Source organism: Ranitomeya imitator, chromosome 7 (genome assembly GCF_032444005.1).
Source record: "Ranitomeya imitator isolate aRanImi1 chromosome 7, aRanImi1.pri, whole genome shotgun sequence".
NCBI classification, from domain to species: Eukaryota; Metazoa; Chordata; class Amphibia; order Anura; family Dendrobatidae; genus Ranitomeya; species Ranitomeya imitator.
In genome coordinates this window covers 60183802-60207041 of record NC_091288.1, presented here as the reverse complement: position 1 = coordinate 60207041, position 23240 = coordinate 60183802, and the positions used below count along the sequence as shown (strand labels likewise).

General features: G+C 46.7%; 1 protein-coding gene across 6 annotated transcripts in view; it reads right to left on the bottom strand.

Moving 5' to 3' along the window:
* AGAP1 (ArfGAP with GTPase domain, ankyrin repeat and PH domain 1) overlaps window positions 1-23240 on the bottom strand; it is a 484860-nt gene that overhangs the window by 278956 nt on the left and 182664 nt on the right. Inside the window, exon 1 of one of the 6 annotated variants that reach the window (XM_069733322.1) lies at window positions 3759-4945. The exons of 3 other annotated variants lie outside the window; for them this stretch is intronic. In XM_069733322.1, the coding sequence (XP_069589423.1) occupies window positions 3759-4710 (952 nt within the window). In that variant the 5' untranslated portion in view covers window positions 4711-4945. Of the gene's footprint in view, window positions 1-3758; window positions 4946-23240 lie in introns of those variants that run through there. 2 more of the 6 variants (XM_069733316.1, XM_069733318.1) reach the window with 2 other exon arrangements.

The window sequence follows — 23240 nt, the reverse complement described above, 5'->3', positions numbered from 1 at the left end:
TATTACATGGTCATTTTTACCAAAAAATGTGCATTGTAAAAACAATTCCCCCCAAAAAAGTAAAAATTGTACATTTTTTGACAATTTTACTACACTTGGAATTTTTTCACATTTTCCTGTATACTAGGTAGTAAAATAAGTTGTGTCAGTCAAAGGCACAACTTGTCCCAAATAAGAACAGCCCTCATATATAAATGTTGACAGAAAAATAACAGTGTACCGTAGCTGTAAAATATTACAGGTCGGAGGGGGGGTAATAAATGTTGTTATTTTGTCTGTGTGGGCAACTTTCCTTGTGGCCAATTTTCTTGTGAGCATTCATGCCTGTGGGCATTTTTCGGGGATGGACTAATGTGTCTTATTATTGTCCATTCAGCTTTATAGTGGTCTGGATGTGGGACAGACACAAGTACCTCCCCAGAGTTTAAAGAGATGGAGAAGAAAAAGACATCCTAATAAAAAAAAAAAAAGGGCTAAGCGTGAGGCCAAACAACTGTGATGCAACCAAAACACGCTGCTTCATCTGCCTTGGTGTGTCCTGTGTGGTATTACCCTAAGATAAAGATGGGTAACTGGTTAAAAGAAAGATGCATTACGATTACATAACTAAGCACACATAAAGATACTCTTGATAGAAGTATTAGCGTTAAAACTACCAACTGCTTACATCACTACCAAAATGTTTACAAGGAAATTTGCCTCTAGATTTGGGGCCACTAAACAACCGGATGGTCGTTATGCACCCATGGATTACTGCTCCAATCATATCCACGTCACTGTTCATTTCAGCATTATGGAGTAAAAGGATTAATAAGGTCCGATATGAGACCGAATCTAGCGGTGCAGTGAAACGAGGTGTGCTTCTTTGCTCCCGAAGGATTACTAATGTATAAGTCCTTTTACTACCTAATGAAGACCAAGCTGGCTGCTGGTGGTTATGGAGCCCAATCCCAGGGACAGGTTCCCTTATACTGTCAATCACCTGCAATGTATTTCTCAGTAATGTCACGAGGTTGATTATGACGCAGCAGATTTTTCCAACTGTCAAATTTTAACTTTTCACCAAGAAGGGGGAAAATGTGTCCAGCATTACTTGATGACCGTGCCACATAGATCACAACCAAGCCCGGAAAACTATTTCTACAAAGCTTTTGAACTTCTGATTTGGTCTTTAATAATTTCACAACTGTGTAATTCTTGATAGTAATTCTGTCTCAAAACTTTCATCACTTTTCCTTATCTATGGACTAATATGCTCTACAGCAAAAAGGAATTACTAAATAAGAAAAAAAAGAGGGATGCCATACCCAGAAAATTAAATGGCACTCTCAAATAAAATACAACTAAAAAGCACATTTTGGTGGAAAAAGCAACCAAGATTGTAATAATTCACACTGTACAAGACTCCAAAAGTAACTAGTTTATGACATGAACACCCACAGATGACTGATGCTTTCATCGTAATGTAGCACAGACATGAAACACTGAAAAGTTATCAAGTCACAACCACGTTTAGTACCGCAGATCAAATGTGAACAAGAGCCAGGTTGACCCAGTAACCCTCATTATAACAAAACTGCGGCTCTTTATCCTGGGGGCAAATGATAATTGTAATATGGTGTGCGGTGGACTACAAACGAATTTCCCAAAAAGAGTCTTCATACCGAGCACATATACAGTAAGGGAGTATCGGCAGTACAAGCAAATCTCCAAAACCTCAAAGCCAGGTGACCACAACTGATATGTACACAGAGCAAACCCCAAATCTGCAGATTAGCCCGAAGTCGATGGAGCAGAAATCACAACAAGTAAATGTCATTGCGAGCTGTCACTGAATGACTTTACTGACACAAGGCTTGCACAACACTCTTGATTGGGTAACCTGTGGCTGACAATGTGCCTACTGTCAAAAACCCAGAGGATGGTGTGGACAGCAGCAAGGCCACGAACACCTGTAATAAAACCGGTCATCGGATGGGCAAATCCTGGCAGTCAAAGCAACTAGATCAACACGTCTTGGAGGGTCTCTTTCCATTTAGCAGAGAATCAGACCACTTGGATGTAAGCTGGAAGTTACAACTACTGCTGGTAACTACAAACAGTCAAACTTCTCACAAAAGCGCCCCAACCAGAAAAACCTGCAGTATTTGCATATGTCACTTTTTATAAAGATCTCATTAAAAAGTCAACCTAAGGAAATCGTCACTCCATCACTAATGAAACCCAACCCTGCAAATGCTAGCAGACATGTGCTCTCTTGTATCCCCTTTCATTCATTTAGCAGCCAAAACAAACAAGCCCCTCTCTCCTCACACAGACCCCCATCATCCTGAATTCTTCACCTGTCAGAAAGCACTTCCTGGGCTGAGAAATAAAGCAATGCACCTGGGTACAGGCCACCCGTGTATATAGGTGTATGATCAATATGGACACAGCACATGAAGGACTCTGCCATCATACTGCCACAATCACACATGGGCACAGGCCACCCGTGTATATAGGTGTATGATCAATATGGACACAGCACATGAAGGACTCTGCCATCATACTGCCACAATCACACATGGGCACAGACCACCCGTGTATATAGGTGTATGAGCAATATGGACACAGCACATGAAGGACTCTGCCATCATACTGCCACAATCACACCTGGGTACAGGCCACCCGTGTATATAGGTGTATGAGCAATATGGACACAGCACATGAAGGACTCTGCCACAATCATACATGGGCACAGGTCACCCGTGTATATAGGTGTATGAGCAATATGGACACAGCACATGAAGGACTCTGCCACAATCACACATGGGCACAGGCCACCCGTGTATATAGGTGTATGAGCAATATGGACACAGCACATGAAGGACTCTGCCACAATCATACATGGGCACAGGTCACCCGTGTATATAGGTGTATGAGCAATATGGACACAGCACATGAAGGACTCTGCCACAATCACACATGGGCACAGGCCACCCGTGTATATAGGTGTATGAGCAATATGGACACAGCACATGAAGGACTCTGCCACAATCATACATGGGCACAGGTCACCCGTGTATATAGGTGTATGAGCAATATGGACACAGCACATGAAGGACTCTGCCATCATACTGCCACAATCACACGTGGGCACAGGCCACCCGTGTATATAGGTGTATGATCAATATGGACACAGCACATGAAGGACTCTGCCATCATACTGCCACAATCACACATGGGCACAGACCACCCGTGTATATAGGTGTATGATCAATATGGACACAGCACATGAAGGACTCTGCCACAATCACACGTGGGCACAGGTCACCCGTGTATATAGGTGTATGATCAATATGGACACAGCACATGAAGGACTCTGCCATCATACTGCCACAATCACACCTGGGCACAGGCCACCCGTGTATATAGGTGTATGATCAATATGGACACAGCACATGAAGGACTCTGCCATCATACTGCCACAATCACACATGGGCACAGACCACCCGTGTATATAGGTGTATGAGCAATATGGACACAGCACATGAAGGACTCTGCCACAATCATACATGGGCACAGGTCACCCGTGTATATAGGTGTATGAGCAATATGGACACAGCACATGAAGGACTCTGCCACAATCACACGTGGGCACAGGCCACCCGTGTATATAGGTGTATGAGCAATATGGACACAGCACATGAAGGACTCTGCCATCATACTGCCACAATCACAACACCCAGGCCCAGTGGCTGATGAAGAGAAGCAGGCACCTTTATAGGGGGATCCATTGACACTCTCATTGCTGGACTGGACACTATCCGCTGCCGCCGGCCTTTTCAGGCTGCTGAAGTAGCCCCTGGCCCTCGGTGTGCGGCCCCCAGGACTAGTGAAGGACCCCGGGGCGCCGTCCTTCCTGCTGGAGAAGATGCCACTGAAGAACCTGAGCAGCCTCCTCTCCTGCCCCCTCCGGTCCAGCTCCATCTGCTCGGACAGCTTGTGCAGGTCGCTGTTATCCAGGGTCCGGTTCTTGCTCTTGCTCCGCTCCCACCTCTCCAGGTCACACAGGGGGTCCGTCTTGTTCAGCACTTCCCCCACATCCAGGGTGTTCCTCTTGTCGGAGGGGCCCGGGTCTCCGGCCAGCGCTGCCTCCCTGCTCTCCTCCGCCCCCTGCTGGCTGAGGCAGCTGGAGCTGCTGTGGTGCTTCTCCCTGCTCAGGCTCCGGATCCGCAGCATTTCTCCGTTCCAGTGTCTGAAGCTGAAGCTTCTCCTGAGCAGGCTGGGGTGTCTCCGGTCCCAGGCCCCCTCCGCCGCCGGTTTACATGGGGCTGCTGAGCCCGGTGCAGCCGGAGGGGCCTCTGGCTCCTTGTAATCCTGGGGGGCAGCAGCTGGAGAGCGGTGGTCCCAGGGAGACTCCAGCACCGGCGACACCCGCTCCAGCGCAGCATCCCCGGGGCTCGGGTCCTTCCTGGGCTCCCCCCGGGTGACCCGGAGCCGCCCCAGCTCCAGCTGCCCGGTGCTGCGGGTCCTGAAATTCCGGAGCCCCTGGTGCGGCGGGGGGAAGGTGTCCTGCTCCTCCGCGCCCTCCTCCTCCTCCGGGCACCTCTCCAGCCGCGTCTCCTCCAGCTGCTCCTTCTTCACCAGAGTCAGGGAGATCCGGTACACCGTCTTCCTTTGCGGGGTTCCCCGCTCCATCTGGGGGGGCGCAGGGTCCAGTAAATACATGGCCGCCTAGGTGAGAGCGCCCCCCAGCGCGGGGGCAGGGTGGCCGCAGAACACTGGGGGTGCAGGGGCGCCTCACCCCCTCCTCTGGCCGCTGCTCGCCGCTCCACGCTGCCGGCTGGACCCCGGCGGGGGCAGCGCTGACGGGAACGACATGAGGAGACCGGGAGAGCAGCGAGCGGAGCCCGCAGGAAACTGACAGAGCGAGGTGCAGACCCGGAGCCTGCGAATAGGAGGGCACAGGGGAGGAGAGACGGGCGGGGGAGCGGCGAGGAGGAGGCGGGAGGCGAGGCCGGAGCTACAGACAGACGCGGCCTCCTGTACAGCAGCCGTACTACACACTGCCGGTGTACCGCCGCAGCCAGCCCACGACCCTAGGAACAGAGGAGCCGGCGCATAGCAACCAATCACAGCGCGCCTCTCATCCGCTCACCTGCAGCCAAGCACAACTAAGCTAGGATGTAACCAGTTGCTATGGGCAACGCCTCCAGTCACAGCCCCACACTCAGGTGGTCTGTGACTACCTGGCTGACAGGCCTCCCCGCCTCCAGTCACAGCCCCACACTCAGGTGGTCTGTGACTACCTGGCTGACAGGCCTCCCCGCCTCCAGTCACAGCCCCACACTCAGGTGGTCTGAGACTAGCTGGCTGACAGGCCTCCCCGCCTCCAGTCACAGCCCCACACTCAGGTGGTCTGAGACTAGCTGGCTGACAGGCCTCCCCGCCTCCAGTCACAGCCCCACACTCAGGTGGTCTGAGACTAGCTGGCTGACAGGCCTCCCCGCCTCCAGTCACAGCCCCACACTCAGGTGGTCTGAGACTAGCTGGCTGACAGGCCTCCCCGCCTCCAGTCACAGCCCCACACTCAGGTGGTCTGTGACTACCTGGCTGACAGGCCTCCCCGCCTCCAGTCACAGCCCCACACTCAGGTGGTCTGTGACTACCTGGCTGACAGGCCTCCCCGCCTCCAGTCACAGCCCCACACTCAGGTGGTCTGTGACTACCTGGCTGACAGGCCTCCCCGCCTCCAGTCACAGCCCCACACTCAGGTGGTCTGAGACTAGCTGGCTGACAGGCCTCCCCGCCTCCAGTCACAGCCCCACACTCAGGTGGTCTGAGACTAGCTGGCTGACAGGCCTCCCCGCCTCCAGTCACAGCCCCACACTCAGGTGGTCTGAGACTAGCTGGCTGACAGGCCTCCCCGCCTCCAGTCACAGCCCCACACTCAGGTGGTCTGTGACTACCTGGCTGACAGGCCTCCCCGCCTCCAGTCACAGCCCCACACTCAGGTGGTCTGTGACTACCTGGCTGACAGGCCTCCCCGCCTCCAGTCACAGCCCCACACTCAGGTGGTCTGTGACTACCTGGCTGACAGGCCTCCCCGCCTCCAGTCACAGCCCCACACTCAGGTGGTCTGTGACTACCTGGCTGACAGGCCTCCCCGCCTCCAGTCACAGCCCCACACTCAGGTGGTCTGTGACTACCTGGCTGACAGGCCTCCCCGCCTCCAGTCACAGCCCCACACTCAGGTGGTCTGAGACTAGCTGGCTGACAGGCCTCCCCGCCTCCAGTCACAGCCCCACACTCAGGTGGTCTGTGACTACCTGGCTGACAGGCCTCCCCGCCTCCAGTCACAGCCCCACACTCAGGTGGTCTGAGACTAGCTGGCTGACAGGCCTCCCCGCCTCCAGTCACAGCCCCACACTCAGGTGGTCTGAGACTAGCTGGCTGACAGGCCTCCCCGCCTCCAGTCACAGCCCCACACTCAGGTGGTCTGAGACTAGCTGGCTGACAGGCCTCCCCGCCTCCAGTCACAGCCCCACACTCAGGTGGTCTGTGACTACCTGGCTGACAGGCCTCCCCGCCTCCAGTCACAGCCCCACACTCAGGTGGTCTGTGACTACCTGGCTGACAGGCCTCCCCGCCTCCAGTCACAGCCCCACACTCAGGTGGTCTGTGACTACCTGGCTGACAGGCCTCCCCGCCTCCAGTCACAGCCCCACACTCAGGTGGTCTGAGACTAGCTGGCTGACAGGCCTCCCCGCCTCCAGTCACAGCCCCACACTCAGGTGGTCTGAGACTAGCTGGCTGACAGGCCTCCCCGCCTCCAGTCACAGCCCCACACTCAGGTGGTCTGAGACTAGCTGGCTGACAGGCCTCCCCGCCTCCAGTCACAGCCCCACACTCAGGTGGTCTGTGACTACCTGGCTGACAGGCCTCCCCGCCTCCAGTCACAGCCCCACACTCAGGTGGTCTGTGACTACCTGGCTGACAGGCCTCCCCGCCTCCAGTCACAGCCCCACACTCAGGTGGTCTGTGACTACCTGGCTGACAGGCCTCCCCGCCTCCAGTCACAGCCCCACACTCAGGTGGTCTGTGACTACCTGGCTGACAGGCCTCCCCGCCTCCAGTCACAGCCCCACACTCAGGTGGTCTGTGACTACCTGGCTGACAGGCCTCCCCGCCTCCAGTCACAGCCCCACACTCAGGTGGTCTGAGACTAGCTGGCTGACAGGCCTCCCCGCCTCCAGTCACAGCCCCACACTCAGGTGGTCTGTGACTACCTGGCTGACAGGCCTCCCCGCCTCCAGTCACAGCCCCACACTCAGGTGGTCTGAGACTAGCTGGCTGACAGGCCTCCCCGCCTCCAGTCATAGCCCCACACTCAGGTGGTCTGTGACTACCTGGCTGACAGGCCTCCCCACCATCCAGTCATAGCCCCACACTCAGGTGGCCTATGACTACATGGCTGACAGGCCTCCCCGCCTCCAGTGATAGCCCCACACCCATGTGGCGCTATTCTAAATAAAGGAGCCATTGCAAAACATAATTCCTGTAAAACAGAGACGGTATTGGAATAATACTGCTGCCCAAACTGGTCACAATTCTAGTCATGAAAACAACCAATGGCGCCATCACATTTACTGCACAGGCTCCGCGTCTTCTAAGGCCAGGTTCACACACAGGTTTTATAGGAGGATTTTGAAGTGGATCTGCTCCAAATTCCACATCGTAAACCGCTTCCAATATACTTTACTGGAAAATCCACTTTGCTCCTCGAATGGGGAGGATTTGGTTTTTTTTTTCCACAGATGAGGTTTTGAAAACATTTTGGTGTAGAAAAAGAGGAACATGATGCTTCTTTGAGGAAGATTCCTTATGAAGTCAACGCCATACTTGTCACTGACAAGTCAAAAGACTGCAACAATATATAAAAAAGTGAGGAAAAAAAAAAACTTTGAAAAACATCTTCAAGAATAAAGTGTCTTCACTTTAGGAAGGGCGTCTTTTTTGAAGTCCATTTGAAAAACATCTCATTTTTCCACCTCACGTGAAGCCCATGGGAACTCAGCCCGAGGCTTCTGCAACTCGGCGATGTCACGATGTAAGAACACATACAAGTCATGCAACCAAAAAGGCAAAAAAAAATTTATTTTTTAAAAACATGTAGTTAATAAGCTGCATATGGCTAGACTTCATTCACACGTCCATTTTTTTCTCTCTGACAGCACAGGACCCATAGAGTATCACTGACACACACACATCTGTCATAGAACAGTTCAGTGTCTCCGGTCCGTAACTGCGGCTCAGACTCGGCTTTTAGGCTATGTTCACACTTTGCGGATTCCACTGCGGATTTTTCCGCAGCAGAATTCCAAAATCCACAGTGAAAACCCGTTGCGGTTTTTACTGCGGATTTATCGCGGTTTTTACTGCGGATTTTCATCTGCAGTTTCCTATTGGAGCAGGTGAAAATCCGCAGAAAAGAAGTGAAATGCTGCGGAATGTAATCCGCAGCGTTTCCGCACGTTTTTTTCCACAGCATGTGCACAGCGTTTTTTGTTTCCCATAGGTTTACATTGTACTGTAAACTCATGGGAAACTGCTGCGGATCCGCAGCGGTCAAATCCGCTGCGGATCCGCAGCAAAATCCGCAAAGTGTGAACATAGCCTTAAAGTCTATGGGGATTTGTTATACATGGATGAAACATGGATGACTTTGTACTTCAGTTTTCCATCAGTATTTATTCCGTTTTTCATTGAACCATTGTCAAACGGAATCTGTCAGCAGGATTTCGGCCCTGACCGCCTCCCTGTTGAGTGACTTCAGGCAATGGAGTCATCAGTCAAACAGGAAAAGGCGGCAATGGGCAGGGAATAGAGCTGGAGTGCCAGAGGCTTCAGATTTACAAACAGTTCATCAGTCTAATTTGCATATCAGTTCAAAGCTGATTTCTCGGAGGTGGGGGATTGGACCGCCCATGTAAAGGTATCGCTGGACTTGTCTTGGAAAGAGCTCCATGAGCATATAAATCTTTTGCAATGTGAAATCCTACTGACAGATTCCCTTTAAGGCCGCCGTCACACATGCGAGTTTTACGGACGTAAGAGCGCAGAATCTACGTCCGTAAAACTCGCAAAAAATACGGCACAATTATTCTCTATGCCCCTGCTCCTATTTGCCGTATTTTACTGATCAGTATTATACGGCTTTCTACGGCCGTACAAAATCGCAGCATGCTGCGTTTGTCACCGTACTGCGCAAGAAATACGCCAATGAAAGTCTATGGAAGCGTGAAAAATACGGATTACACACGGACAAGCAGTGTGACTTGCGAGAAATACGCAGCGCTGTTAGAGAGAAAAGCCGGTAATTCAGTGCGGTGTACAGTAAAATCACACTGACAGCTTACAGTCCAATAGATATAATAAATGTGTACACATAGAATAGGTATATATATATATATGTCAGTGAGACACATATATGTATATATATTAATATTTATTCCAGCGCTATACAGCTTGAAAGCCGGTAATTCAATTACCGGCTTTTTCCTTCTCCTTCCTAAAACCCGACATGATTTGAGACATGGTTTACATACAGTAAACCATGTCTTCTCTCCATTTTTTTTGCAGATTCCACACTACTAATGTCAGTAGTGTGTATCTGCAAAATTTGGCCGTTCTAGCTCTTAAAATAAAGGGTTAACTGGCGGAAAAAATTGGCGTGGGCTCCCGCGCAATTTTCTCCGCCAGAGTAGTAAAGCCAGTGACTGAGGGCAGATATTAATAGCCTGGAGAGGGTCCACGGTTATTGGCCCCCCCCTGGCTAAAAATATCTGCCCCCAGCCACCCCAGAACAGGCACATCTGGAAGATGCGCCTATTCTGGCACTTGGCCACTCTCTTCCCATTCCCGTGTAGCGGTGGGATATGGGGTAATGAAGGGTTAATGCCACCTTGCTATTGTAAGGTGACATTAAGCCTAATTAATAATGGAGAGGCGTCAATTATGACACCTATCCATTATTAATCCAATTGTAGTGAAGGGTTAAATAAAACACAAACACATTCTTTAAAATTATTTTAATGAAATAAAAACAATGGTTGTTGTAGTATTTTATTCAACGCCCAATCCAGTCACTGAAGACCCTCGTTCTGTGAGTAAAGAAACATAATAAACCAACAATATACTTACCCTCCGCAGATCTGTAACGTCCAACGATGTAAATCCTTCTGAAGGGGTTAAAACATTTTGCAGCAAGGAGCTGTGCTAATGCAGGCTGCTCCTCGCTGCAAAACCCCAGGGAATGAGGCTAAAAATAGATCAATGATCTATATTTAGCATCATTTGCGGTGAGGCGCCCTCTGCTGGCTGTTCATAGATCGTGGGAAATTACCTAGAAAGCCAGGGAGCCAGGGAGCTTTCCCACGATCTATGAACAGCCAGCAGAGGGCGCCTCACCGCAAATGATGCTAAATATAGATCATTGATCTATTTTTAGCCTCATTCCCTGGGGTTTTGCAGCGAGGAGCAGCCTGCATTAGCACAGCTCCTTGCTGCAAAATGTTTTAACCCCTTCAGAAGGATTTACATCGTTGGACGTTACAGATCTGCGGAGGGTAAGTATATTGTTGGTTTATTATGTTTCTTTACTCACAGAACGAGGGTCTTCAGTGACTGGATTGGGCGTTGAATAAAATACTACAACAACCATTGTTTTTATTTCATTAAAATAATTTTAAAGAATGTGTTTGTGTTTTATTTAACCCTTCACTACAATTGGATTAATAATGGATAGGTGTCATAATTGACGCCTCTCCATTATTAATTAGGCTTAATGTCACCTTACAATAGCAAGGTGGCATTAACCCTTCATTACCCCATATCCCACCGCTACACGGGAATGGGAAGAGAGTGGCCAAGTGCCAGAATAGGCGCATCTTCCAGATGTGCCTGTTCTGGGGTGGCTGGGGGCAGATATTTTTAGCCAGGGGGGGGGCCAATAACCGTGGACCCTCTCCAGGCTATTAATATCTGCCCTCAGTCACTGGCTTTACTACTCTGGCGGAGAAAATTGCGCGGGAGCCCACGCCAATTTTTTCCGCCAGTTAACCCTTTATTTTAAGAGCTAGAACGGCCAAATTTTGCAGATACACACTACTGACATTAGTAGTGTGGAATCTGCAAAAAAAATGGAGAGAAGACATGGTTTACTGTATGTAAACCATGTCTCAAATCATGTCGGGTTTTATGAAGGAGAAAGAAAAAGCCGGTAATTGAATTACCGGCTTTCAAGCTGTATAGCGCTGGAATAAGTATTAATATATATACATATATGTGTCTACTGACATATATATATATATATATATATATATATATATATATATTTTCTTTTCTTTTTGGGACACATGGATCACTTCTATAGCGGTATGTTGGTTTTGCAAGCCTGCGAGAAAACCACGCAGTACGGATGCCATACGGATTACATACGGAGGATGCCATGCGCAAAAAACGCTGACACAGCCTGCCTACGGAGGAGCAACGGACCATTTTTTGGGGGACTTTTCAGCGTATTACGGCCGTAATATACGGACCGTATTGTTTTACGCTGTGTGTGACGCCGGCCTAAAAGTCAACAGACAAAAAAAAAAAAAGAGTTCAGACAGTCTTACCCACCTCAGTTTTTAAAAATGGATGAGGAAAAAAAGGTCCATTTCTTGAGGATGTAAAAAGTGACATGAACGCGTGAATGTAGCCTTACGCTGAACTCCATGCTGCACTTCTTGCGATCCATCTGCCTTGAATTTTTTATGGTTGTGTCACGGTCACATGTAGTAACAGCGATCACACTCCCAATCATTACTTACAATGTCACACGGCGACCTTGCAATCTTTATGTCAAGCAACTAAATTACTGTAGCTTGTCATTGGGGCTAAGGTTACACAATCTGCCTCATCACACAGCAATAGGGGCAGGTAGGCAGATTTTTCAATTAAAGGGAACCTGTCAGCGGGTTTGACCGATATAAGATACGGCCACCGCCTTTCAGGGCTTATCTATCGTATTCTATAATGCTGTATATACGCCCCCAATCTGACCTGAAAAATAAGTTTTATTATACTCACCCGGGGAGCGGTGCGCAGGCACTGGGAAAGGTCAGAGAGGCCCAGCGCCTGCGCACTGCAGTACTTTACTCTGCCCTCAACAGGGGAGAAGTACGCCTGTGCCGGATCGCGATGCCGGGGAGCGATGAAGCATCAGGAGGGCGGCAGTGCAAGAAGATGGGAGGCGTCAGACCTGCGACGCCCATCAGACCGGACCGCCCCGCAGGCGAGTATAATAAAACATATTTCTTATCTTGCAGGTCGGACCGGTGGCTTATATACAGCATTCTAGAATAATGTAGATAAGCCCTGAAAGGCAGTGGCCGTATCTTATATCGGCCAAACCTGGTGACAGGTTCCCTTTAATTGGAAAATCTGCCTACCTGCCCCAGGTTCGCTTTAAGTTTGTAAGAAATCTGTTTAAAGATAGGGTCACACCACCATATTGTCTCTCATCCAAGAGAATCGGGCCAATTATGCTCATCATACTCTGATCCAATTTTCTGGAATAAGGAGAAGATGGAGGAAAAAAAATTCTCCATTCTCCATGCAGTCCAATGTTTTCCAGACTCAGTCACTTCCATGGCCAAGTGCGATCCAAATATCAGATCAAACTACAATTTTTTTCCCAACCAAGCTCTGTCCGAGGAAAAAAATGGCCCCATAGACTAACACTGGTCAGAGTGAGACCCCATGATTTGTCTGTATGAGCCCTTATAGATCAAACTGAGTTTGTGGAGGATTCTGAAATGCATCTGATCCAAAATCCTCCTTTAACAAAGAGAAAAAGCTTCAAATAATCTTTGAATACTCCGACTAGCCATCATATGAATGTGAAATTCACCTTGCAGTTGAGCATTATTTTCCAATGAAGTGTTGAAAAAAAAAACAACCACACAAAAAAAGAAGTGATGTGGAATCTAGTCCAAACTTGACTGCAAAATAACCACAACAGGTAAAGAAGGAAAGAGTTCCCTGAAGTGGATTCCCCGAGAAGCATGTTGAATTTTTGTATCGCAAAAAAAAAAAAAACGAATTCAGTCCCAATTATGACAATCCAACATGGCGGCCTGGGATTTGCTTTTTATTTTAGGGTAAATGCTGTAAAAGTAGCATAAAAAAAAGACCCGTACCAATATGTGGTCAAACAATGAAGGTCGGCCCCCATTCGCTCTCAATATTTCAGCTGAGAATTTAAAAAAAGTTTTAAAATTCTATATTTATTTTGCAACAATCTGCAAAAGAAAAAAACAACAAACAAACCCAAAAATTACGTTAATAACATTCGTCTTATTGAGGAAAAGTCTTTATGATCAACGGTGGGACAATTCTACAACTTGTGACTTCTCCCTTTACTGTAGACCAAGTCAACAAGTCTCTCTAGGGATTTGTTATTTACATCCTTCGACTTCAGCTGAAGCGATACACAAGAGGACTACGAGACAAGTATAACAATCACACAAGCCACAGTAATCGTGTGCACAATAATTATAGGTGAACACACAGAAATGTGTATATATACAGTATGTGGCGCAGTTCACTCCAGAGCTGCAGAGGTTAAACCAGCACTCATTGGATGTCTGACAGCCCCTCCTGACATGGAGGAGGCAGCCTGGCCTCTCCACAATGATCTGCCACAATAAATTAGCTGCCACAGTGCCCATTACTCTGTCTGCAAGGAGTGACTGCACTAAGTGCACCTGAGCCCCTACCTTGCAGCACCCCCTCTATGTAAACATTAACTTAGCAAGCCCCCCTATAAGCAGAACCACACTCAGATTGACATCCCCCCTGTCCATAAAGCATGACCTCCTCAGTAAGACCATGGCGATTAGAGGTCTGCGTTACATAGCCATAGGCGCTCAGTGGGACACTATATGATCCCTTCTTTGCAGCACTGTTTATTAAGGCTTGTGATGGAATATTGCAGGATTTCTTTGTTTTCAGCTTGAGTTATAATAATAATAATTTTTATTTATATAGCGCCAACATATTCTGCAGCACTTTACAATTGAGTTTATAAGTGTCAGAAAAAATTGGAGGTACAGCATGGCTACGTTCACACAATGAGTTTTTGGTGATTTTTTTTACGTTGCTTATTTTTGGAAAAATGCAAGCAACCTATTATACTTAATCGGTGTACAAATTGGGGAGAAAATCTGCAACATTAAAAAAAATATCACCAAACAGCTCATTGTGTGAACATAGCCTATAAATCCCATAAATGTATATAGGTGCCATATAATGGATCTACAATAGAGTCGTGTAGATAAGGTATCCACAATCTTAACCGCATGCACTAGGTACCTTTTTAAAAGTGACATACGGTATATATATATATATATATATATATATTAAATTGCTGTTATTTGTAGAGATTTTAGGGTGGGTCCACAAAAGTCAGATTTATGTTAGAAGATTAATGTCCACACTTAGGCTACGTTCACATTTGCGTTGTCCGATGTTGCGTCGGAGACGCAACGCACAACGCAAACAAAAACGCAACAAAACGCACGCTAAAACGCGTTTTGCGACGCATGCGTCCTTTTTTGCCAAATTTTGGACGCAAAAAAAATGCAACTTGCTGCGTCCTCTGCGCCCTACGCTTGCGGCAAAAAAAACGCATGCGTCGCAAAACGCAGCACAACACGTCCATGCGCCCCCCATGTTAAATATAGGGGCGCATGACGCATGCGTCGCCGCGGCTGCGCCCGACGCAGCCGCGCAAAACGCTAATGTGAACGTAGCCTTAGTAGTCTTGTTGTGGATTTTAACTGCCACAACCCTGTACTGTTGCAGTCTCTCAATCATTTCATTGCACAAATCACAATCTTTCAAGGAAACAGTGGTTTCACACACAAGACCACGCAGCTCTCCATTAACTGCTGCACATCTTTTTGGGGGCACAGCGGTTTTCCCTGCAAAATTAAGCGATTTGCTGTTTCTGTGCACAAAGGACCGAAGCGCTGCAGGGCTTTTAGGGTATGAGCACGCGTATTTCTGAGGTCTGCGGATTTTTCCTCAGCGGATTTGTGAAAACCGCAAGTAAAAGGCACTGCGTTTTACCTGCGGATTTCCAGCGGAATTACCGCGGTTTTTGTGTGGATTCCACTGCGGTTTTACACCTGCGGTTATCTATTATGGAGCAGGTGTAAAACCGCACAAAGAATTGACATGCTGCGGAATGTAAACCGCTGCGTTTCCGCGCATTGTTTTCCGCAGCATGTGCACTGCGGATTGCGTTTCCCATAGGTTTATATTGTACTGTAAATGCATGGGAAACCGCTGCGGACCAGCAGCTGCGGAAACGCAACAAAATCCGCAACGTGTGAACATAGCCTTAGGGTACGTGCACATGTTGCAGATTTCCTGCAGATCTGCAGCAGTTTTTTCAGCGCAGAAATGCTGCAGATCCGCATGTGATTTACAGTACAATGTAAATCAATGGCAAACAAAAAATGCTGTGCTAATGGTGCAGAAAAATCTGCACAGAAAACGCAGCAGATTCAAAAAAGGACCATGTCAATTCTTTTTGCAGATCTGCTGCGTTTCCTCACTCTAAGGGCTCTTTTCCATTTGCAAGAAACACGTCCGTGTTTTGCATGTGAAAACTAAGCTCTGGCACCAGCACTTGGGAGCGGAGGGTGCAGCTCCATGTGTTGCTATGCGGCCGCACGCTCCGCTCCACAGTGCCGGCGCCAGAGCTTGGTTTTCACATGCAAGACACGGACGTGTTTCTCGCAAATGGAAAAGAGCCCTTAGGCTACGTGCACACTTGCGGATTTGATGCTGCGGATTCGTAGCAGTTTTCCTTGCGGTGTACAGTACAATGTAAACCAGGGGTGGGCAATTAATTTTGCCATGGGGCCGCATGAGAAATTTGGATGGTTTTAGAGGGCCGGACTAATATAATTAACTAATTTTTACCCAATACTGTAGTATACATATGCTATATTTTCATGAACAAACAGTATGTTAAACAATGCAGAGATTTACAATACAAAGAAAATACGGAAGACATACTTACATCATTATTTAATGATGAGATGATGAACTGCACTGCAACGAGCTTGTGTTAACTGTAGAAAACTGTAGAAAACTTGCTGTTGTTACAACAGTGTTGTAGATCAAGATATGTTAGTTTTTTTTAACCGGCATCCCTTTAACTTGGTAAATAACAGTACATTAACCATTTCAATAACATGAGAATCTTCAATGAGAGTAATCTAGCCTGTTTTGGGCCCGAACAAGTTCACTGAAGTTAGGTTCAATATCTGAGGTGGATATGCGAAGAACAGCACACAAGTGATCATCACTGAGAGAGGATCTGTATCTGGATTTGTTGAACTTCATCAGTGAGAATGTTTGTTCACATACGTAGGTAGATCCAAAGAGAACTAACATCCTCTGAGCATGCCTCCTTATGTGTGGAAAGTTTTCCTCTTTGAGAGAAGAATAAAACTCCAGCAGTGATACGGATTTAAAAAGCTCTTTCAGTAGATTGTCAGACTGCAGATCAATGAGTTCTAACTGGATATCACTGGGGGCATTATCCACACAGCATGTAAAAGGAGAAGAAACCATGTGCATTTCACTCTCCACTGCTTTAAAGTCTTCAAATCTTCTGGAAAATTCATCATTTAAAGCCGCAAACATGGATGAATACTTGTCGAGGTGATCAGCTGATGGTGTGACTTCTTTCAGTGTTGGCATGTGAGTGAGAATATTGATCTTCAATTGGCTAGAAAGAAACTTCAATTTTCTCATGAAAGCTGTCACCAAGGAGAACATTTCATGTGCAAAGAGGCCTTTGCCTTGCAGCTTGGTATTCAGCTCATTCATTAGTGTAGTCACATCAATGGCAAAGGCCAGATCTGCTATCCAGTGCTTATCTGAGAATTCAGGGATGTCTTTGCCTTTCATTTGACAAAATGTCTGAATCTCAGCTCTCAGGTCCCATACTCTTTTGAGCACCTTCCCAAGGCTGAGCCACCTCACAGCTGTGTGGTAGCCTATGTCACTATGTTCACTTTCTTGTTCCTCCAACAGTGAAACAAATTGTCTGTGATTCAGTGCTCTTGCCCTGATGAAATTAACTGTCTTAGTTACAACATCAACAACATGGCTGATTTGTAGCACCGACTTGCACAGCACTTCTTGATGTATAATGCAATGCAAAAATATCAATTTCTGTTCTGGGTTTATTTCATTCACTTTATCTTGCATCCGCTTCAAAAGTCCAACATTTTTCCCTGTCATATTTGGACATCCATCGGTTATAACACTTACTAATGTGTTCCATTTTAAGCCCAGTTTGTCCACGGATGCATTTACTTCGGTGAACAAATCACTCCCTTTCGTGGTACCTTTCAATGATCGCAAAGCTACCAGCTCTTCAGTCATCTCAAAGTTATTTGTTATTCCGCGTACAAAGATAAGTAACTGGGCAGTATCACGGACATCACAGCTCTCGTCCAGAGCCAGGGAAAAAAAAATAAAATGATCAACTTGCAGTTTTGATAGCAAATCTTCAGATGCCCGTGCCCGCTCTGCCTCTGTCAAGTTCTTGTATTTCTGTGCATGTTTTGTTTCGTAATGGCGATTTAAATTATAATCTTTAAACACAGCTAATTGCTCTCCACAAACTAAGCACACAGCTTTGCCTTTGGTTTCAGTAAATAAATAATTAGAAGTCCATTCCTTGTTAAAAACTCTGCATTCTCCATCAATCTTTCTTTTTTTTAGCAGACATATGTAAGGGCTAATTCTTCTGATGGGAGTCACGATTCTCTGCAGAAGGAGAAAATGCAGTTTTATACAATAAATATTGCAAGGTTTCTTTTCTTCATGAGTACTATTAATTTATGGCGGGCGGGTTACATGATACATATGATGGGCATTCATTTTGGTGCCCCCATAATGTCCAGATCTCATTTGTGCCCCCATAATGTCCAGATTTCATTCATTAGTGCCCCCATAATGTCCAGATTTCATTCATTAGTGCCCCCATAATGTCCAGATTTCATTAGTGCCCCCATAATGTCCAGATTTCATTTGTGCCCCCATAATGTCCAGATTTCATTAATTAGTGGCCCCATAATGTCCAGATTTCATTAGTGCCCCCATAATGTCCAGATTTCATTTGTGCCCCATAATGTCCAGATTTCATTCATTAATGCCCCCATAATGTCCAGATTTCATTAGTGCCCCCATAATGTCCAGATTTCATTAGTGCAGCTAATAACCCAGTGCACAAGTACTGAGCAGATAATAACCCAGTGCACAAGTACTGAGGAGCAGATAATAACCCAGTGCACAAGTACTGAGCAGATAATAACCCAGAGCACAAGTACTGAGGAGCAGATAATAACCCAGAGCACAAGTACTGAGGAGCAGATAATAACCCAGTGCACAAGTACTGAGGAGCAGATAATAACCCAGAGCACAAGTACTGAGCAGATAATAACCCAGAGCACAAGTACAGAGGTGCAGATAATAACCCAGTGCACAAGTACAGAGGTGCAGATAATAACTCAGTGCACAAGTACTGAGGAGCAGATAACCCAGTGCACAAGTACTGAGCAGATAATAACCCAGTGCACAAGTACTGAGGAGCAGATAATAACCCAGAGCACAAGTACTGAGCAGATAATAACCCAGAGCACAAGTACAGAGGAGCAGATAATAACCCAGTGCACAAGTACTGAGGAGCAGATAATAACCCAGAGCACAAGTACTGAGCAGATAATAACCCAGAGCACAAGTACTGAGGAGCAGATAATAACCCAGAGCACAAGTACTGAGGAGCAGATAATAACCCAGAGCACAAGTACTGAGGAGCAGATAATAACCCAGAGCACAAGTACAGAGGTGCAGATAATAACCCAGTGCACAAGTACAGAGGTGCAGATAATAACTCAGTGCACAAGTACTGAGGAGCAGATAATAACCCAGTGCACAAGTACTGAGCAGATAATAACCCAGTGCACAAGTACAGAGGTGCAGATAATAACCCAGTGCACAAGTACTGAGGAGCAGATAATAACCCAGTGCACAAGTACTGAGGAGCAGATAATAACCCAGTGCACAAGTACTGAGGAGCAGATAATAACCCAGAGCACAAGTACTGAGGAGCAGATAACCCAGAGCACAAGTACTGAGGAGCAGATAATAACCCAGAGCACAAGTACTGAGGAGCAGATAACCCAGAGCACAAGTACAGCGGAGCAGATGACCCAGTGCGCAAGTACTGAGGAGCAGATAATAACCCAGTGCACAAGTACAGAGGTGCAGATAATAACTCAGTGCACAAGTACTGAGCAGATAATAACCCAGTGCACAAGTACAGAGGTGCAGATAATAACCCAGTGCACAAGTACTGAGGAGCAGATAATAACCCAGTGCACAAGTACTGAGGAGCAGATAATAACCCAGTGCACAAGTACTGAGGAGCAGATAACCCAGAGCACAAGTACTGAGGAGCAGATAATAACCCAGAGCACAAGTACTGAGGAGCAGATAACCCAGAGCCCAAGTACAGCGGAGCAGATGACCCAGTGCGCAAGTACTGAGGAGCAGATAACCCAGAGCCCTTACCACCGACCACCGGCACCGTCCGACTCCACAAGTGACCTCAGTACAGCGCTGCAGTGCCACACAGAACACCGGCGTCCGGCGCAACGGAGCAGAGCAGCAGCATGTGTCACGCTGAGGGACGTCACCTGCTGCTGGCGCTTCCCTGATGCGGAAGTGCCAGCGGCGGTCAGCGCCTCTCAGCGGACAGGAGTTTGAATGCAGGGCGCACAGGCGCAGGCGTGGCTGAAGGGAAGGGGAGCCGAGCGGTGCCTGGGGCGGCGGGCCGTTTACAACCGTCAGGCGGGCCGGATGCGGCCCGCGGGCCGCATCTTGCCCAGGTCTGATGTAAACCTATGGAAAACCAAATCCACAGTGCACATGCTGCGGAAAATACAGCACGGAAATGCTGCGGTTTATTTTCCACAGCATGCAAATTCTTTGTGCGGATTCTGCAGCGTTTCATACCTGCTCCTCAATATGAATCCGCAGATGTAAAAACGCAGGAAATCCGCAGGTAATCAGCTAAAACGCAGTGCGTTTTAACTGTGGATTTTTCAAAAACTGAGCTGAAAAATCATTACAGAAATCTGCAGCGTGGGCACATAGCCTTAAAAGTTGCAACATGACTGCATGTGAATGTAGCCTAAAAATTTGCATCACAGGTCTACTTCCATGCTGAAACACTGCAACGCCAAGTGGATGATATATGAAAATTTCATCCCCTTGCCTACCACTGTATTCTGCACACAAGCATTTTTGACCAATGTTAATTGTGTAAATTAAAGGGAATCTGCCAGCAGGTTTTTGCTATGTAATCAGAAGACAGTGTGATGTAAGGGTTAAAACCTAAATTTCAATGATGTGTCTCATGTCAGGCTGTGTGCTGTTTACTCACAATGAAGGTTTTACCACCTGATAATTATCACTGTCTGGACTACAGCAACCCATGCATACTAGTCCGGCTCCGCCCCTCCTGTGATAAGCAGCTCACTGTTGTCTATAGACAATGTACATACAGAGCCTGGTATAGCCAGGGTCAGCTTTCTCAGCTCTGCTGCATTGCTAGATCTATACACTCTGTCAGTTTATTGGGTGCAACGGTTCTAAATGATACATCACTGTAATCAGGGTCTCTTTGCCTACATCATCCGATTTTCAGATGAGGTAGCAAAAACCTGCTAACAGATTCCCTTTAAGGATCACATATTGTCACATGTGATTGTGGAAAAAAACTAGCAGCACTCAGACCAATGTCAATCAGTTGAACTGTTCAGATGATTTTTTTTTTCTTCCACTAAGACAGATTGCGTGCATTATTCTTTTCCATATTTTGGATGAGACTCATCTTGTCAGGCCCACAAAAAAATGAGATCTCATGCAGATCAACCATATACTGTAGCTTCCTATCTTTACGGGTTAATTGCAATTTGTTAACATAGGAAAATATGTTTAGTAACATTTTCTATAACCAAGGTATTAATAATTTCTATAACCAAGGTATTAATACAGGTGCCACAGAGATGACAATACTAATGGAAAGAAAACGTTTGTTCTGGATGAAAATCTGACGATTTGTTTCATACGCTCATGTGAACGTAGCCATATATGAGGACGTGACTGATGATCTAGAACAATGTAATATCTGAGCGTTTGTAAATATGGTTTTTGCACGCCAGAATTTACGTAGATCACATAAACCATCATCATATAGAAGACCTTCATTACCTTTACCCCCACTAGAAAATATAAAGCCAGTATCCAGAGAATCCCCTATCTACTCTCTAAACATCTGTTCACTTCTGCACCGCACACAGCACAACCCAACAAATGCTGCAGTTATTTATTATGGTGTCAGCCTGAAAACACAGGAAGGTAGAGAGCGATGCACAGAGCTCAGAGCCCGCAGCAACACTAAAGCCCAACTCAGTGCTTTACATTATGCAGTAATCCTGGTTCAGATGGTGGTTGTACTTCATACTGCGCTGTGCTGGCGTACAAAATAAACACATGCAGGAAGGAAAACAAAAGCTGCTTTTACCGTAATTAATGCAGCCAATACATGCCGCCTGGCTCCAGTCATGTTGGAGCAGGCTACCATTTTATTATAAATACAGAATATCTGCTTGAAAAAAAATAAATCCAAATGGCAGACAAAGGGTTAATGATGAAATGGCCAACCAAATCTGATTTAGGCCAAGCTAACACAAGCATATACAAAATCGAATCCCTGTCTCCATCTGTCCGCTATGTACATCCATGCGCCATCCGTATTTCCGTTTTGTACATCTGTCACATATAGTTAAGCATCACAAAGGGGCTGTCCACTACTTGGAGAACTACATCTCAATCCCCTTGTAAAATAATAACTACCGATGGCGCCACTGGCTTTCCCAAAGATGGGGGTAGCACGGTGGCGCAGTGGTTAGCACTGCAGCGCTGGGGTCCTGGGTTTAAACCCCACCAAGGACAACATCTGCAAAGAGTTTGTATGTTCTCTCTGTGTTTGCGTGGGTTTCCTCCGGGTACTCCGGTTTCCTCCCACATTCCAAAGACATACTGATAGGGAATTTAGATTGTGAGCCCCAACGGGGACAGCAACGATAATGTGTGCAACCTGTAAAGCGCTGCGAAATATGTTAGCGTTATATAAAAATAAAGATAATTATTAAGATGGCGAGTCATTTCACGCGATCACTTCACTCTCCACACCTTGGGAAAAATCACACATATCCGGAGGAAGGGAGAGCTGCTCTCAACGGTCTTAATAAATTGGGCCCACAAGACTGTAAGGATTTGGGATGACAAAAAAAATGGAAAAAAAAATACGGTAATTCCAGTCCTGGATCCATTCTTTTGAATGGTGACAGAAATGTCTTAAAATGTCTTTGTATCACGGAAATCCAACTACAATCCTTTTTTTTTAAGCAGGATGGTCATCTGTTATGTCATCCACTGACAATTTTTTTTTTTAAGCACTACACATGCACGGACTATTAGAGGTGTTCAGAGATACCTTAGTGAAAACAGATCTGTAACAAACAGTACAAAAACTTTTCCTTTTTGTGATATGGAATCCATTACAAATGGATGACAACTGAACACGTGAACAAAGCCTAAGGCTATGTGCACACGTATGGTCCACTGCGGATTTGATAAATCTGCAGGGCAAAAACACTGTGTTTTTGCTGCAGATTTATCGCGGATTTACCGCGGTTTTTCTGCGGATTTCACTGCGGTTTTACAACTGCGGTTTTCTATAGGAGCAGCTGTAAAACCGCTGCAGAATCCGCAGAAAGAAGTGACATTCTGCGGAATGTAAACCGCTGCGTTTCTGCGCGTTTTTTTCCGCAGCATGTGCACTGCGTTTTTTGTTTCCCATAGGTTTGCACTGTAATATAAACTCATAGGAAACTGCTGCGGATCCTCAGCTGTGGAAATGCTACGGATCCGCAGCAAAATCCGCATCGTGTGCACATACCCTTAAGACACTGATATGTAGCAGCTCTCCTGTGACACTTCCCTTCATTGCAGTGTAAAGTTGTAGAGTTTTAATAGACTTCTTTAGTCCT